This window comes from Saccostrea cucullata, unplaced genomic scaffold (assembly GCF_032062105.1).
Source record: "Saccostrea cucullata isolate Sc308-1 unplaced genomic scaffold, CSIRO_AGI_Scuc_v1 ctg3299, whole genome shotgun sequence".
Lineage (NCBI taxonomy): Eukaryota > Metazoa > Mollusca > Bivalvia > Ostreida > Ostreidae > Saccostrea > Saccostrea cuccullata.
The window spans coordinates 1-19,248 of record NW_026933449.1 but is presented as its reverse complement, the minus strand read 5'-3'; the positions used below and the strand labels follow the sequence as shown (position 1 = coordinate 19,248).

At 31.9% G+C, this 19,248-nt stretch overlaps 2 protein-coding genes across 2 annotated transcripts; one reads left to right on the top strand and one right to left on the bottom strand.

Annotated features, from left to right (window-relative positions):
• Positions 1–1,155: 1,155 nt before the first annotated feature.
• LOC134238385 (rhamnose-binding lectin-like) lies at positions 1,156–6,574 on the top strand. The gene is made up of 5 exons (XM_062720521.1): positions 1,156–1,181; positions 3,147–3,279; positions 3,401–3,574; positions 4,903–5,202; positions 5,592–6,574. Exons 2-5 carry the CDS (start codon positions 3,201–3,203, stop codon positions 5,678–5,680), a joined length of 642 nt encoding a protein of 213 aa, XP_062576505.1. The 5' UTR covers positions 1,156–1,181; positions 3,147–3,200; the 3' UTR covers positions 5,681–6,574.
• Positions 6,575–10,116: 3,542 nt separating this feature from the next.
• Positions 10,117–11,644, bottom strand: LOC134238380 (uncharacterized). The gene is made up of 2 exons (XM_062720513.1): positions 11,092–11,644; positions 10,117–11,004 (listed from the first exon to the last, which is right to left on the bottom strand). The coding sequence occupies exons 1-2, from the start codon at positions 11,563–11,565 to the stop codon at positions 10,486–10,488; spliced, it is 993 nt and encodes a 330-aa protein (XP_062576497.1). The 5' UTR covers positions 11,566–11,644; the 3' UTR covers positions 10,117–10,485.
• Between the last annotated feature and the right edge of the window lie 7,604 nt (positions 11,645–19,248).

Sequence of the window (19,248 nt, the reverse complement as noted above, 5' to 3'; positions counted from 1 at the left end):
GTATTTTTTGATATTTTTTTCAAAAAAGAGAAAGACAAATGCTGAGTAAATCATACAAGCCCCTTATGCCCAGCTTTAACAAATAAATTCTATTTTTGATAAGTCACTTGCCCACGGGCAAGTGGTTGATAAAATTTCACTTGCCCACTCCTAAAATTCACTAGCCCTGGGCGTCGGGCAATGGGATTTGTCATCCCCTGGCTCTGGGAAACTCAAAATATGTGTCGGATCAAAAAAGTAAAATAGGAGGAGCACAATGGAACTGTGTAAAAAAGATTCTATTAAAGTTTCATTCAGTGATATAAGAGGAGTTGCGGATAATTAATATATGGTCACCCTGAAGCGTAACAGACGTACGGACGGATGGAAGGACGGACATCCCGATCACTATATACCCTCCCACTTTCCAAGTGGTATAATGATTATGTTTTAAAATTGTTATTGTTATCTCTTTCTACATTCCTTTCAAAAAGATTATAATCATTTTCAATTAAATGTAATTGAAAAAGTTATAAGCAGAATTAAATTTCGGTCTTCGTCGAAAGTTCTTAAATATAAAACGTGCCCCAGCAACACACTGCAATAAATCAAAGATTTGAATGGAGACTTTATATCAGCCTTTAATATATGCAAAAAGCTTGCAAGACTTTCGCTTTTCCTTTTAATCCCAAGAACCAATACTGCTACACTTTTCCATACGAGGAAAATTCTGCAAGTGCAATAAACCAGTACTGCATGGTATTGACATCCCTAGTACTTGATCATGTTGATGTTTTCCCCAACATTTTCTGGAAACGGGTATTTAAAACTTGCGAAAAGCAATGTGAAGCGCACAGCTGCAAATAAATCGGTCAAGTACTTTGATCTTTGATCTACTTTGAACTGACACTTATTTCGGGTCTCCCACTGTAAAACATGGACTTTGCCATTATAACCATATGGGAGGTGGGGTATTATTTAGTGAGCTCAGTTCTCACAGTACCTCTACTTTAAGTCTACTTGTATATTACAGTTTGGTATTATGAATAAGTGATTAGGTAATATCGTACGGTTAACATTTAAATTGCAGCAATATATACTGTATACAGCTTTACGGTCACAAAATTGTTTCAGTAAAGACTCTACTAGACCAATAAAAAGTTTTCGTGTTTTAAAACAGGAACATCTTTCTAATCACTGACGTAAGAAACAACATTCTCTTTGCGTTACATACTCGTAATTAATTTTTGATTTCTTGTAACTTAAGATCTGTTCTAAAAGAAGAAGTAAGGTTTTGCCAAACATTTTCAGAAAACAAGTATTTAAATTAACCTGCAGCAGGCAATGCAGTGCATTGTTTAGCATGCTTATCGATCCGGGTTGTTTAAAATTAGTCGGGTATTTCCTCAATGTGTTATCTGTTTATAATATACCGATCTGGAATTGCGAATAACGAATAAGGTAGGGTTTTTAGATCAACCAGAGCTTAATGAAATTTCTTCAACGAACATTTTTTTGTTTAAGTAAAATATGTATCAATATTTGCATTCCCGGCTTTATCTTCATTAATCTTCGTGTTTAATCGCAGCAATTCGCCAAATTCAGCTATTTTTACGATATATTTTTTTTTTTACAACATTTCTACAACTTTTAAAGGTTCTCTGCTTTTTTTACCTCACCTGAGCTGAAAGCTCAAGTCAGCTTTTCTGATCACCCGTTGTCCCTCGTCCGTCCGTCTGTAAACTTTTGACCACATCTTCTCAAGAACCACAGGGCCAATTTTAACCAAATGTGATACAAGGTGTCCATGGGTAAAGAGGAGTTTGAATTTTTAAAATAATTGACCAAGTCTCCTTACAAGGGGATACATGTATAATCAAGAAAAGACAGAAACAGGGTGGGGCCATTTAAAAATCTTCTCAAGAACCACTGGGCCAGAAAAACTGAAACTTAATATGTGGAAGCATCATATACATATAGGTTGGTGTAAATTCTAAATTATTCAAATCATAACTCCCAGGGATAGGGAATCCAAGTTTAACATTGAAATATATTTTAAAAAATCTTTTAAAATCTTTTTCTTAAGAACCACAGGACCAGAAAAGCTGAAACTTATGTGGAAACATCCCAGGGTATAGTATAGACTTTAAATTGTTCAATTATGACTTCCCGGGGTAGGGTGGGACCATAATTGGGAATCCAAGTTTTATCATCATGTGTTTTCTGTGATTTCATGTATTTGCAGAAATTAAACTGATTTTCGGTATATGAGCTTGAAGAGCTATTATAGATCGAGTTTACATTAGGGGGTCAATACTCTCAGAATGCTTGATAACCAGCGGCGTATATTTCTTTCTACTAATGTGTAGGCTAGTGTGAAGTAACAGATCAACATGAGGTGCAAAGTGTGGGTAAACAGGGTTTTCTCTCGATGGGTAGGGGGGTGGGGTTAAAAGGAGCATTTTTGCAAGATCAGACATTTACAATTTTAATTTGACCAGTGAAAATAATATTGCAGACGAATTTACATTTTATACAGTGATGTGAAGACTACTTACCAAAATTTAGACTCTTAACTTATCTGCTTAGAAAATATGAAAACTTCCTCACTGAATAATCATGATAATCAAGGTACGAACAAAATGTTGAATTTTCTACTAACCAAATATAATTTATAAGTTTCGTTTCCTGCACATGTCATGGACTCCTGTTGCTTTTGATAAAACTTAATATTAATTTCCCTTGAACTTTGGCTTTAAAACATTCAAGCTAAGGGAATAGTTTTGTCCTTACATGTATATAAAGCAAACTGTAGACAAAATTGGATAGGTATACGAGCGGATTGCTAAGAATGCTTTTTTGATATTTGCAATGGAAATAAATTTTACTGATTTAGTAGATTCGATTTATTATCAACTCCCCTGCCCCTTTATTCCACCAAATTTTTATTTTTTGAGAAAATGATTTGTAGGCTACAGCCTTCTTGCCTAAATGGAATGTACGCCATTGATAACAAAGTAACTTTATTTGTTGATGACCAATCACAAGATGTAAAATTGCCGAGTTCTGTTTTGGATATTCCTTATCCTACAATATGCCATATGCTGCAATTTGTTACATTATATTTGCATTTTCTTATCTTATCTTCAATGATAATTTCTGCACAGGTGCTGATCCAAACTAATTTAACTAGAGTGACTTTAAAGGTCATTTTACTTAACATGGGACTCCGGGCAGTACCTGTACAAGGGTTTCTTCTATCCATGGCGGTGTTCTGTGCGGGATACCTCATAACACAACGTAAGATATTTAAATGAAAATTTAAAAAAAAAAAAAAAAAAAAAAATTGTCAGGATAAACCACATTTATCAATTTGTTTTTATTAGAATGCTGATTTTAATGTATTCTGATTTTCTCATAGCAAAGTGTCCACCAGGAAAACACGTTTACACTAACTGCACGGATCCATGTATTTACAATGGATCTATCACTCTGTGTGAGTCGAAGCCAAACAGCCAATGTGTCCCAGACTACTGCGGCGCATGCGTCACACGATTCTACGATGACACCGGGAAAGAAGTTCACTGTGAAATTGGTGAATATTTAAAATTATATATCGATACCAATCACCTTTGGTCAGACATCCCCATGAAACCCAAACCCCATGAAAAACGTTAAAATGACTGTTTACTATGGATAGGAAGAGGCATACATGTAGCAATACTCTTCATATATTCGTTACCCTTTTGAAATGGGTCCAGTAGAATGAGACTTTATAACATTGAACAAAGCTCTGTTTTTGCTATTCAAAAAACATGTAAAAGAAAAGTTGCACAGCTATATTTTGTTTGAAATTGTATGAAAGAAAAAAGAATATGTCTAGAGATACACGCAACTCATTACATGTCAGTCTATGATATGAAATTTATAAAGTGACATCGTATTTTTGATATTTTTTTCATGAAATATACACATGTATGTAGATAATGAGCAGTATTGAAGCTCAAAAGTCCAATAAAACATTAAAAATCAGGTGCAGAGCAAACAAGAACCTCTTAAACATCAAAGATGGGATCAAATATCATGGAGGTGTGAGAAATCACCGACCTCACACCCGCCGTGTTAGCATGAATGCTATGGAATAGTGAGCATATATTGTTTTTGTCCTGTCTGTTTGTGTGTTTATCTGTTTGTGTGCTGTTGTCATGATTCAAATAACTTTTGAAAAATCAGAGATCAAACTTCATATTTGTAAATAATTATTCTTATTATGAAAAACATGAAGGTCAATGACCTTGTGACCTTCACTGTGACCTATATGCTAAAAATAGGTTTTTACTGACAAGTTCATAACTTTTGACCATAAAAATTTATATTTGGTATGCATACTCAGCTAATAAAGCTCTTTCAAATGACATCAAGGTGTATGACCTTGTGACATTGACTGTGACCTATATGCTAAAAATAGCTTTTTTTTCAATAATTACATGAGAGATTAGATCCTTTTAGATAAAGTTCTTTCAAATGACGCATGTTCTTGCATTTCAGTGTGTATAAAATGGCCTAACAATAAGTATAAAAACGTCCATATTTGCAAATGAAAAGGGTATATTGCTACATAAGTTGAAAGGTTGAAGGTTTCAAGTTTATCATAAAGTTTGTTAATAACTTACCATTTTAAATATTTCGTCATTTTGCGTATCGAATTAAAGAGAAATAAAATTTGAAACTTTAAGTATATTGCTGCATAATATTTCTTATATCATTTTTGTGAATTATCGAATCGACATATATGTTTTTTTCTAGTAAAATATCCAAATATAATTATTTATTATATCAACTGTATAATTTTTTCAAGCCCATGGTGTGAAAGAAAATGGATATAATGTTAATATATTTTGATGAATTTTTTTTTTGTACTAGAGTCTGGTATTATATGTGAGCAGAAGACACACACCATAAGTTGCCGTAATGGACTTCTGATTTACATGACCGAGGCTAACTTTGGAAGAACGTCCAAAGAGAAATGTCGGCACCCTTATGCCATTGAGCGTCTACACAACAGCACAAGCTGCCGAGCTCCATCCTCTCTACACGTCATACAGAAACTCTGTAATGGCCGCCAGAGCTGTACTATTACAGTAGAGAATGATATGTTTGGGGCAGACCCGTGCTATGGCATCTACAAATACCTGGAATTCGATTTCAAATGTGTCTCTCAAGGTGGGTAACAATACTTTTTAAACTTCTTATATTTTGGCATACCTTCCTGTAAGGTTTGCAAATTTATGAGATAAAATCAAGCTTGAAACCAACCACATTAAAAATTTAAAGGATGACATATATTTAGTTTATACAGGTATATGGCTGTTAAAACCATTCAATTCTCAGACGTTTGAATTTTTATTCGCATTAATCTTAAAAATTTAATAAGGATAAATATATTTTACTTAATTGCAAACATATTGACATCTATTGCCTAATTATAAGTTATTACCCCCTTTAAATCTGCCATGACTTTATGGAATAATCAATTGTGTCAATAACTAGTTCCACTTGACATTTTCTTCCAAGTTTTATTGTGCATTTTATCATGATTTATATTTTTTCAGATGAGATTAGTCTCAGCAACAGTAACAAACCTTGTGTCTGCATCATAGGTTGTCTACTGCTGGTGTACAAATTATTGAAGAAACCTTAGAGAGAGAGAGGGGGGGGATGAGCGAGAACAAGCAAGTTATAATAAAACATTTGTTTAAACATTTGTATGGAACGTAAGATTTAAAAATTTATAAAAACATTGTAATTGTATATTTTTCACATGTATTTAAGAATTTTAATATAATTGTAAGATTGTGTAGTAGAGCAATTTGCAATCTTGTAAAATTTGTTTTGTTTGTTGTTTTATATTCTTGTTGTTTATATTTTTTGTAATAAATAGTACTGTAGAGCAATTAAAAAAAACCCCAGACATTTACATGCACTATGCTTTGAAACACTGTGTGCGAATCAATTTTCATTGATCTAATAAGGTTGCTGCAATATTGACCTGCATTTTGTGTTGTGTGAAAACATTATCAATTTTAAAACTTAAGTAGAAAAACATGGTTAGGTTTTACTAAAGTTAAAAAAATCTACTCTTTTCTAGAGAGACAATTCAATTGTTATAAATATTTGCATTTGTAAAAGGCAAAAGAAATAATTTTAAACATGTATATATACCTATCTTAACACATGTTCAAGATAAATATTTCTGATCAATATATCCATAATAGCCTCTTAAGATTCTCTTACAAAGAAGAAAATTGATTAACTATTCAAAAAGATGTACGATCCAATTTGTTTGCTCTAGATGCAAGAGGCTTTGTAGTAAGTGCTGTACAAACATGGATAAAGCTTTTATATAGATATGCTATGATGAATGTTTTAAGTTTAAAAGTTAATTTCTTTTCACGTATTTACTTCAATGTTTATATCTGCATGTTCAAGGACATATAGTAAGCAGTTTGGGTTTAATTGGCACGTACTTGTGAGTTTAATATAACAGTTATTGTATATGTGCGTTCTAGGTCCCAAACGCTTAAAAATCATCTGGATCCAAGACCATAAACTGAGAACAAACTCAAGTCAAAATTTTAGTTTTTTAATATCTTAAGTTTTATTTAGTTCATTCACATAAAAAAATGCAGTTTAGTCTAACATATTATTCAAACCTATGATGAAAATTTTGTATCATTACCTTAATTATTTCAGATGTTATGTTGATTGAAATATTGACTTAAGTCTGTTCTTAGTTTATGGTCTGAGGCCTGATCAATTTATGGATAAACAATGAAACATATGGAGGTAACAAACAGTATCCAAGCTCAAAAGTCCATTGAAACAATACAAAATAGAAACAAAGCAAACAAGCACCCCAAAACATAAGAGTTGGGATCAGGTGCCATGGAGGAGTAAGCATTCTCGACTGACTGGTCACACCCGTGTGCTCCTTGTCACGACTGGGATACAACAAAAGCTTCCATCCAAAGTCTCCTGTCTCAGCATTAAACATCCCTTCTTTATGCATCCTACTCAGTTTATATGACTGTCTTAGGTGTATTTTTGTAATTGATTATTGTTCTCAATCCTTACAAAAAAGATACATTGCAGGTTCCAGTAAGTGTTTAACCAAGCCTCTTTTTTACTCCTCACTAACATACATTGCGTTTTCCAGTAAATGTTCAACAAAGCCCCCTTTTTTTTACTCCTCACTAACATACATTGCGTTTTCCAGTAAATGTTCAACAAAGCCCCCTTTTTTTTACTCCTCACTAACATACATTGCGGGTTCCAGTAAATGTTCAACCAAGCCTCTTTCTTTACTCCTCACTAACATACATTGCGGGTTCCAGTAAATGTTCAACCAAGCCTCTTTATTTACTCCTCACTAACATACATTGCGGGTTCCAGTAAATATTCAACCAAGCCTCTTTCCTTACTCCTCACGAAGATATTGACAGTAGTGAAAGAGAAACTTCAGAAGTACTGTCCAACAATATATTCAATAAGTGGTGTGAATCAGATGTAGATACTCAAAAATTCCAAAGAACTTTTGAACAATTTGAATTCACAAGATTTTACCAAAATCAACAGCTTAAAAACTTCCGACTTTTCAATTTTATACACAACCTCACGATAAATTAAAGTCCATGCTTTTTGATATCATTGACAGCTGCTTTTTCAATAAAAATGGAACAACTTGGAACAACGCAAAAATAATTTTGCAAAATGACCAATGACCAGGAAGGTTATTGGTCATTTGCAATATTATTTTGTATTCTGATTGCACACACAAGTACTCTGAAATTGACATCCAAAAGATGGTTGAGTTTCTGATTGACAATATTTATAGGGTTTTTGGAGATCAGGTCTTCCAACAATCTAATGGAATTCCCATGAGTACCAATTGCGCTCCGTTATTAGCAGACTTATTTTTGTATTCATATGAAACATACTTTGTGCAGAATCTTATGCGTGAAAAGATGAAAACACTTGCTGTGGCCTTCAACTCATCATTTAGATATATCGACGACATTGTCAATTAACAATGTTAATTTCCATTCCTGTGTCGATACGATATATCCTGGTGAGCTTGAGATAAAAGATACCACAGAGTTTGACACATCTGTTTTTATACTTGGATATTTTACTTGGAAAAGACGTTAATTGTAATCTAACAACCAAGCTCTATGATAAACGTGATGAATTTAACTTTTCTATCGTCAGCTTTCCTTACTTTTGCAGCAATATACCTTCATCACCTGCATACAGAGTTTATATATCTCAGCTGATTCAATACACAAGATCAATGTCTACATATGAACAATTTCTAAAACGAGGTAAGTTGTTGGCGGACAAGTTGATGAAACAAGAATATTAGCAGTCTCGTTTAAAGTCATCATTTCGTAAGTTCTATGGTCGATACAAAATACAAAAGCAAATACAATTCATCACTGAGTAGGGGGATGACTAACTTTTTTCATACTGGTTGTGAGTCCATTATTTATACATTGAGCTGGCGACGGATTTTCCCGTTATTTCCCGATCATGACAAGGAGAACACGGCGGGTGTGACCGGTCTGCAAGGGGATGCTCACTCCTCCATGGCACTTGATCCCACCTCTAATGTTTTGAAGGTCAATGTTTGCACTGATCCTATTTTGTATTGTTTTATGGACTTTGAGATTGAATACTGTTCGTTATCTACATATCCTTCATCTCAAAAATTAAAATCGAAGTACGAGGGTTGTCCCAAAAAATCGTAGACAGGGAAAACAGTTTTGTTTCTCCTTCCTAAATTAAATTTCTTTCCGTGTCATAGCAAAAAGTAACATTTTTTTATCATGCATTTCAAGTTTCATGAAGATATCATATTTTATAAGAGAAATTATGTAAAAATAAAGAAAACATGTAAGTGTACATGTACATCAGGGCACGAAAGCAAGCGTAATTTACGTCTCTTTTTACGTCATGATTTTTTTTCTGCTTCACACGTGTCTGTTAACATTCATTTTTTGACTAAAGGACTTATTTCAATTCACTACTGTACGTTTTTTTAAAAGTAAATTCAAATTTAAGACGAAATTTAATCAAAAGATCGCCTTGTATTGTAAGCAGCATAGAATACACATTGTTTGACGTTGTTCGTAGCCCATATTGTTCCCATTGTCTGCGTTTAACAAACAGTACTCTACTCCTTACATGCTATAAAAGCATATGCGTGAATTATTCCGAATTTTTTTCGTGTGCCGGCAGACCTTAAAGGCCTTCATGTAAAATCGTCCTAATATCATTAATATGAAAGACATATATTTAAGAATTCACAATTTTAAAGAAGATTGAATAGATTATGTCTATGCCAAATTTGGTTAGTATTGGTTGCATGTTTAAAAAGTTTTCAATGTTGTCTACGACTTTTTGGGACAACCCTTGTATATACAAAGATTTAAAAAAATGTGGGTATGGATAGCATTAAAACATTCACCCATAGAGAAATTTTGACCCACTTTTCACCAAAGCGCTGCTGAAGTTGACATTGTTCTCCAGCTAGTAAATTTTTCAACATTCAAAGTAACTTTATTTAATATTTACTGTATGTAATATTCAAGGAATGTTTCAAACAAAAACGTACAACACTGAACTCTGCCTGCATATATTGATCACAGGTTTTTTAAAAAATTTGTTGTTGTTGTTGTTATTTTTATTTTTTGTCTTTAGGCATTTTTGACAGTTGCTCCCTTCAAATATGTTAGAAGGCATGATTATTAGACTATCATTAAGATCCATTGTTATAGTGCTTTACAACAGATGTTTAATGAGAACTCCGATTCAACTGATTCAATTGACATGCAAGTATAATGTATGTATTGAAAAATTATTACATATTCTAGTAAAAATGTTTGTACACTACTTAATTATATGACACTAACTATTTATTTTGGTTGAAAAGCATCTCTTAATAGGATTATTGTTTACACAATTTTTTACTTAAGAAAACTTAAAAAAATATATAAAAATATTAATGATTTTTTTCTAAAGTAATTTAGTTAGAATAAGTTATTGAAATGTATTGATATTACATTTATATGTAGTAAAATTATCATTCAGCCAAGGGTTAAAAAAGAAAAGTAAATAAAGATGAAAAGAATGAAGCAACCATTTTATCAGATATCTAGAGATAATTCAAGAAGGACAGATAATCGAAAACATAATACAATAAAGTATGTCAAATATTATTGTACTAGTATTTTTACATTACAAGTATATTATTGTATTGTTTTGAACAAATACATATCACAATTTCACGTGAAGAGAGTAAACTTGTAGGTTATCTGAACTTTAATTTTAAAATGCTTAAGGCAAAGTAAATCACTGTATTATTATGTTCCATTTTAGGTTTATCAAAACATGTAACTCAATAAGCATAGAATAATTTTATCTTCTGAATTTGAAAAGAGTATGAACTTAGATGACTGTTTCTGAATTCCATGTACGTCTGTACCAGAAGAAGGCAAATCCTGTCACAGAGACAAGAGTAATAGGGGCAAACATCGCATAGTAAGATTTAGTTGCCCAAACAATACCATATGCAAATAGGCAAAGAAAACTCGTAAACATTGCAATCAACGAATATCTAACTGTTCTTCTAGTTCTGTAACTAAGATTTGGTTGAACATATCTTGTTGAACACAAAGTATCCCTCTCGGTGTTAGGAACTTGGTCATTATTGACGGTGAACTCTTTGTACCGGATATTACCCGCCATGTCCTCATTTTTCTGAGTTGGCTTCCTACCATAGAACCAGACAACTTGAATGGCGTTGACGTAATTAACGCTACTGGAAAAATATGTCATGACGACATATTGAATGGGTAAAACTAGGCCATACGTTGACAGGAAATCCGTCATTTTACCTATGGAGGCGATGACTACAGACCGTGTAGATTGTCCCGAGGTTGATCTTAATTTAAAGTTGAGAAAAACCTAAAATAAAAGATTTAAAGTCGTGTTAAAACAGACCTTAGCAAAGGGTTTCACATATTTAAATTTCAAAAATTTTATTTACCATACCTGTGGAAATGTCTCTACACACCACAAACCAATTGCAATCCATTGAATATACGGAAATAATTTCAATCCCAGGTTAAGAGATATGAGTGTTGTCCACACACACAAACAGACAATAAGGTATGCGATTTTATGCTTTTTATCGTACTGATCTCCATAGATCCAAAACTGAACAAGAATACTGAACTCCAAGATAGGCATATAAATAGAATTAATTTTCCCGTAAAGGGGAATTTCTGCATATCCGTAGACAAAACAGAGGTTGATCAGCGATGCTGTAAAATTAGCAGTACCCCAAAGGACACTGAGACCCAGGACAGACTTCTGGCGAAAGTTTTTCCAGACCTGGGGCAGCAGAACTAGGAACCATAGGGTGGTACTGCAGAGGCCACATATGTTGGCCCCCATACACGTCCATTCCGGCCAGTTTGGACGGCAGTTATGTAAAAGTGGATCATCTGTTGTCTTATTCTGCATAGTCAGTTTTTTCTCTCGCTACATTCCGATCTGACTTCCAGCTAAAGAATGTATTTCTACTTTCGTTTTAATCTCGTGTGAATGATACACAGGAATAATGTTTATAGAGCCTCGGTTTAGTATTTGTGATTAAAGTACAACATGCACATTATTTTTAATGTGTAAGTTTCTCATTAAATCGGAATTGCTTGTAAGAGTACATACACATTATCAAATTAGTTATGTCAATTTTTATATTATTTTAAATAACTTTCAGTTTTAGTCACAGAAAAATTATCTCTAGGTCAAAGGAATACAAAAGGAAATATAACTATTTACAAGGGATATCTTCATGCAGCTATGATTTTCAAATGAAATTCCCTTAACTTTATTTAAGTCTGTAACTTTACAATGCTTATATTCTTTGTTTGTGTATAAATTCTCTTAAATAAAAAAAAGTATAACATGATGGCTTTACTTTTTACAAAATAAAACCAAATAGATATGAAGCAGAATTTATTCAAAGTTGTATACACAAGAAGAAGAAAACACTTTCCGAAGAGTTCAACTCTACTTTTAGATATATCGACAACGTATTAATGTTAATTGAAAATAGTAAATTTCCATTCATATGTTGATATGATATATCCCAGTGACATGTCTGTTTCATATATGGATATTTTACTAAAAAGAGATTTTAATGATATAAACCTAACAACAAAACTTTGATGTTAATTTTGATGACTTTGATTTTTCAATCGACAACTTACTTCTAGTAATATACACAGCCGAAATATTGCCGACTCGGCGTTAGACAATATACAATCAATCTATCTAGCAATATACACTTATCACTTGCATATATCGATAATATGACATGTATACTCTACATACGTATGGGTGTTATGTTATTGTTATACAGAATATGATTGGTTATGTTTTTGTTATACAGAGTATGATTGGTTATATTTTTGTTACATGTATATAGAGTTTGGGTCGTTTTGTTATTGTTATACAGAGATTGGATGGTTATGTTATTGTTATACAGAGAATGATTGCTTATGTTATTGTTAAACAGAGTATGATTGGTTATGCTATTGTTATATAGAAAATGATTGGTTATGTTATTGCTATGCAGAGTATGATTGTTTATGATTGGTTACATGTATGTATTGTTATATATAGAGTATGGGTCGATTTGTTATTGCTATACAGAGAATGAATGGTTGTGTTATTGTTATATGGAGTATGGGTAGTTATGTTATTGTTATCCCAGATAGCATGAGGACATTGACCCAACGTTGGCCCAACAATATTGGTTATGTTAGGCCAATGTTGGCAATTTATATTGACCAAATTTCCTTTTGCTCATTGGTGCGTTGTTGGCCCAACCAGTTGGGCCCATGTTGGTATAACACTGTTTGTTTATTTGTCAACGTTGATAAAACGTTATTCCAACATACCAAGGTCAACTCAATGTTTTGTTACTTTGGCCCAATGTTGGACCTCAGTTCAAAATATAATAATATGTCATCGTTATGTTATAGTTAAACAGAGTATTGTTCGTTATGCTATTGTTATACAGAGTATGGGTCATTGCATTATCGTTAAACAGAGTATTGCTCGTTATGTGTTATAAATAGTACTAGTATGGGTCGTTTTGTCATTGTTATACAGAGTATAGGTGGATATGTTATTGTTATATACAGAGTATGAGTGGTTATGTTATTGTTAAACAGAGTATGAGTGGTTATGTTATTGCTATATACAGAGTATGAGTGGTTGTGTTATTGTTAAACAGAGTATGAGTGGTTATGTTATTGCTATACCTCATTTTTTTTTTATCATTAATCATATTTAACGACTATGAGCATCAATGTTTCGTCATACATTAAGCAAGTTTATCAATTCTTCAATTTTGTTTAAAAATGTGTTTTTAAGTAAACCTTGTGCACATTTTACGAATGTTCTCTCTTGGACATTTGTGAGAACTTAGGGCACCTATCTGGTTGAAATATTGTTTTATGTTGTTCCTTTGTCGGAATTCTACAAAATGCAATGACGATTTAATGTTAAGTTTTTTAACAATGTCTTTCCATGTAAATATAGCATTTTCAAATTACATGTGGCACACAAAGTCGATATTTTGTGATGTCCCCACAAATTTCAATTGACAATATTGACTGTTAAATCTGAACCCTTGTTTTTTTCTTCCGAATTATTGAATCCATTTGAAAAGAATACAGCCTTAAAGATTATTTTTTTCCACTTATAAAAATTTTATCTTAAATATGAGGTTTGCGGCGATTTATGTAAAAAGCGCAGTTTTCAAATACGCACTGATTTTCATCTTCTTGGCGGAGATCATGTATAAACAGTTTTCAGCTCAGTGTAGTGACCATGCTTACTTTAAAAATGAATTTCTTTGCGGTGACACTATGAAAACTCGTGGGGTTTTCTGTGTTTAGTAGATCTTAAATGGAACTTTTCAAATATGAAAAAATAAAATCAAATGCCTCAACATTTATTATGATATACTAAATATTGCATTACTTATTGAACGACCCTCGTACAGAGTATGAGTGGTTATGTTATTGATATATACAGAGTAAGAGTGGTTATGTTATTGTTATACAGAATATGGGTCATTGTCTTATTGAAAAGTTTCGTATCTGTTTATTTTTACTTATTCCGATTATAAAACACAAAACAATACATCATGCGTTTTAAATTTCATTGGAATGCAACTTTTCACGAAAACCTTAAAATTAAGGCCAATAAACAGTTAATATGTTGACGGTGCGACCGTTAGAACGAGCGCAAACTCTTCTATTGTTTAATTTAGATCGGGCCAAACCGCACGTAAACAGTTATTAATATATGCATGAATAAAAAAGAAACTTAACTCAAAACACATTAAGGGAAAAATGTTTGCTTATTGTTTTGTGAATCAGTTACACATCTGTAATAAATTGAAGATATGGCAAGAGATCTTATATCAGCTTACAATTTTCACGTCACTTGTACCACTTTCTCTTTTCCTTTAAATTCCAAGAACCACTTTTGCCACACATTCCCATACAAAAGAAATTATGCAAGTTAAATAAAGCATTACAAATCAATGTACTCTCTCTCTCTCTCTTATCTTTTCTGTTTTTTTAAAAGCAAACATTAAAAAATTGCTAAATTTTATGAAAGAAAATGGAGATAATTTCCCCTAAAACTGAAATAGCACGGATTTAATTAGCTATTTTGTCTAGTGTAAATCGTTGTTTGAACATTTTAACCTGATACTGATTTTCCAACAGATTTCCGTCGATGCGACAGAGTATCCGTTTAACTGGTTACGAACTGCTATCCCTACTTGACGGAATAACCCCCATTTTCAGAAAACAGGACTGGTATTTAAAACTTGCATTTATAAAGGCACTGCAGCGCATTGCTGCACATTAATCGGTCAAGGTTGTTCAGCATTTGTCGGGTGGCTCCTTGGTTACTATTTTTGTCTATATCATAGTTTGATATAATTGTGAATTATCGATTAAGGTAAGATTGTAAGATTTAAATTGCAGCAATATCTTATACTGTTTGATACAAATTGTCAATTGTCAAAATTGACTTACACCATTTTTAATATTAGCAAAGAATCAACAGGGCTGCAAGTTCTTGTGTTTCACTGCACTTGAACAGAGGAACAAAAAATAAATCTAAAATAACTTGCTATATTACATCAATGACGTTCAGTTAATGTTTTAATGACATAAATTGTGAATCTCACAATAAATTTGATTGTTTGCAAAAGATAAATATTTTCAAGGGTTACGTTATTGTTCGTATTTAGACTGTCCAACATTTGAACGGTTATTACACACTAGGGCCGCAGGAAATACTTCTTAATCACCGATAGTAAGGAAATACATTTTCGTCAATTAATTACTTGTAATATTAATGGTTTCTTGTAATTTTAGATCTGCTCAAACTCCTTTTATATCACTAGTAAAGCGTTCAAATCAAGTAGTAAGGCATTTCCAAACATTTTCAGAAAACAAGTATTTAGATTAATCCAAGTGAAAATTGTCTCAAACAAATCACTAATAAATTGTCTACAAATTGCCCCCAAATCACTTAAAAGTGATTTGTTTCAGTTATTTGTAAGCATTTCATCTGACAAATCATGAATGAATCATTTTCTACCAAAACTATGACTATGATTTGTTTACAATTTGTTACAAAAGAGTGAGTTTTTTGTGATTTCATTCTCATTTCATACAATTTCTAAGTGATTTGTTAAACTAAGAATATTGTTACAGTGATTTCTTCATGGTCTGTTGAACTTTGACTTTCTTTACGGTGATTTGTAAATTATTTCTTGATCTTAATTTTCTTCAGAGTGATTTGATGATGATTTGTTAACTTAGTCTTTCTTCTGGATAATTTGTAAATGATTTGTTGAACTCATGGTCCTTCTTCAGAGTGATTTAAGAATGAACTACTTCATTACTTCCGCCTGGTTGCTGTTTTGTTAGTATTAAAAACTCTACCGCCAATTTCATTCATCAGATTTGATTTTGAAATGATAGGAGCTAGATTGTGCTGTCTCTCATCTTATCTTGAAACTGGTGTTTATTCCATAATCATACAGTGATTATTTTTTTAGGTATGTATTATTGTGTTATGCTATCACTTCCTCCTTAGAAATGACAATAATCCAGTTTATTACCATTGATTACCAGTGATTTTCTTCTACCAATAACTAAGTCAGTGTCAATTAATATTTAAAATAATATCTATGTATTTTTAGCTATAAGCTTTAGCAAAGTGGCTTTGTGTCCAGACAATTATTTATTTAAAAAAAATTCCAATTAACTTAGAAAACAACAATTAATATAATGCCTATAGATAATCTTCCGAATTTGGAACCAAGTATGTCTGAAGTGAAGTACAAGATGCCACTTTAATGAGGACACATCCCAGTTAATGTGTATAATTTTCAATGCACAGAGTGGATATTCTGTTGCCAAAAGTTAATATTGTTAATTATAACAATTATGTATGTGTTTCAAGTGAATATTTAAAGGATGGGCATTTGGGCATTATCTTTTTCAAGTTTGTATCCACCTTGAGTGATTTGATAGTGATTTGTTAAACTGAAGTGATTTGTTTGCAATTTATTTGATATGATTTGTTTGCAATTTATTCAAAATGATTTGGTTATGATTTGTTAAACAGAAATGATTTGTTTGCAATTTATTTGATATGATTTGTTTGCAATTCATTCAAAGTGATTTGGTTATGATTTGTTAAACAGAAGTGACTTGTTTGCAATTTATTCAGATTGATTTGCTTATACAGCTCAACGCACTTTCTAAGCTCACATGGTTTTTTTGCACAAAATAAGGCAACATTCTTTTTGCAATAAAATGAACATTATCGACCTTTAATACGAGACATAGCCCTAATATGTATTTAATATCTCATGTTAAGGTACATAATCTTTATATTTATTATCTTAAAGTTTTAAAATCGATGTTTTAAATGGGACTTCCTTTATAAATTATATGATGTTACAATATTATTGTATGATTTCACCATTTGTATTTACAAATTAAAATAATCCAGCTTTCTTCGATACTATTTAGTTTTAATTTTCTAATTGATATCTTATAGCTGATTATTTTTCGAAGTACTTTGCACGTTTTCTATACCCGTTGTGGTTTTGTCGAAATTCAACGCCGAAAAATGACAATGCTGTATAAAGAAATCATGTCAAAAGACAGGATAAAAAAGTATTGTTCATCTAGCTTTTAAAATAGTAAATTGTTACAACTGAAAAGAAACTTTCACATTTACGGTCTGAAACTTTAGAGTTTTGCGGTCGGATGTATCTTTCTTGATGCTAGATTCAGAAAGTAACCCTAAAACAATGCCAGCTTTTTAACATGAAAAGCAGTCAAACAAATGAGAAATACTAATATCATCTTGCACTTTATAGAGTCATGGTATTGTACAGAAATACAAATGTTACATGACTTGCACTGTTTTTAATCACTGCAAGGCAAAGAACTGCTTTAAAAATAGATACAAAGACGGCTACATATTACGAAAAACCATTTGGGAACTATCACAATCTGTCAGCAACTTAAAAACTAATAAAAAGCCCAGACCAATAATTATTTGTGAATTATGTTTTAAGTTAGTTTAATAAACTTAAAGTAAGTTAGAAATCACTTTCAAAATATATTTTGTTGCTTCGTTCCACAATTTCTCATAATAACAGTGTGAAAAACCATGTGAATTTAAAAAGTGCGTTAAGCTGTAATTTGTTAAGAGTGATTTGTAAGCTCATTTGCATGGGAATTCGCATCACTTACAAATCATCTTCAAATCACTAATTCATAAGCGATTTCTTGAAGTGATTTGTTTGAGGATTTTTTTCACTTGGGAACCTACAGAAAGCAATGCAACCATTGTTCAGCATGTTTACCGATCCAGGTTGTTTAAAGCTTGTCGCGTTTTTCCTCAATTGTTAAAGTTTAACATACCATATAATGCTATTGTGAACGACTGAATAAGGTACCTGTAAGATTGTAATTAAGATCACCTCAAAATCTTTATGAATTTATATAGAAAACATTTCTTCGACAATTTATTTTTTAAAAATAAAATATTTATCGACATTCCTACAGCTAAATGCGTAAAATATAATCCTTTTTCATGTTCAATTGCAGCAAATCGCCAAACCCTGCATTTGTTTCAAGGATGTTTAGAAAAATCGTGTTCACAGTACGATTCTCAAAATGTTCTTAAATATTAAAAATTATTGCACAGCATTAGCACTGACACTCACTCACATATTTATAGTAAATCTTTGAAATTTGTGATACGTTTGCAGATCTTCCTAGTACAAGTTCCTGCAGAATGTGTCTAAATGTCGAGCTGAAAGCCACAGAAAGTGTTGTAAAAGTTTTAGAATGAATTCTGCTTCATATTAAAACAAGCATTCTGAGAGTTAGCTACACATTCCCCCCTCCAGGATCCCCTTTTCATTTTAGGATGTCATTTAATAAGAACTTGTGTATGAAAAAGTGCCTCCAAAACAATTTTGTATATTAAAAAAATCAAATTTTATCTATGGTTTGTCACTACAACGCTACACAGCAATTTTTAAACAAGAAAACATTGATGTAATAATCAATTGTCGTCCGGGAAATAAATGAAGTAAACAATGGAAATGAGTCTTGATCATCAAACTGCTTCGATACTAGTATGTGATAAAGACATGCGTCTGAATGATGAAGACGATAGTCAAGAAGATTCTAAAAAATTACAGACGCATGAAAATCGCACAAAAACGATACCCTTTTAAATTTTATCAATTCCTCAAGTAAATTTTGGCTGCATAAGATATATGTAAAAATAAGATACATGCATCGCCTATTTTCAAAAATATATTTCACTTAAAGAATATAAAACACGAACTGTGTTATGAATAAGTAAAATTCGATGTTTATTTTTAAAAAAAGAGACCTGTCGTTTTTTCGATGGTGAATGATAAGCAAAATTATATATGAAATATGAAAAACATATATTTTTACAGATTCACGTAAAAAAAGTAAATATATTATGTATTTCGTAATTTATAACATTCTGATCTATGATCTTTTTTACGTTTAGATAACCTTTCATTCTGAATAACTTCTCCCA

What these genes read in the sequence shown, in the direction of transcription:
- LOC134238380 (XM_062720513.1), bottom strand. Translation starts at nt 11,565, where the DNA reads ATGCAGAATAAGACAACAGATGATCCACTTTTACATAACTGCCGTCCA. An exon ending in GTGTAGAGACATTTCCACAG is followed by an intron (nt 11,005 to 11,091) that starts GTATGGTAAATA and finishes CTTTTATTTTAG; the next exon opens with GTTTTTCTCAACTTTAAATT.
- LOC134238385 (XM_062720521.1), top strand. Translation starts at nt 3,201, where the DNA reads ATGGGACTCCGGGCAGTACCTGTACAAGGGTTTCTTCTATCCATGGCG. An exon ending in GGGATACCTCATAACACAAC is followed by an intron (nt 3,280 to 3,400) that starts GTAAGATATTTA and finishes ATTTTCTCATAG; the next exon opens with CAAAGTGTCCACCAGGAAAA. An exon ending in AGAAGTTCACTGTGAAATTG is followed by an intron (nt 3,575 to 4,902) that starts GTGAATATTTAA and finishes TTTTTGTACTAG; the next exon opens with AGTCTGGTATTATATGTGAG.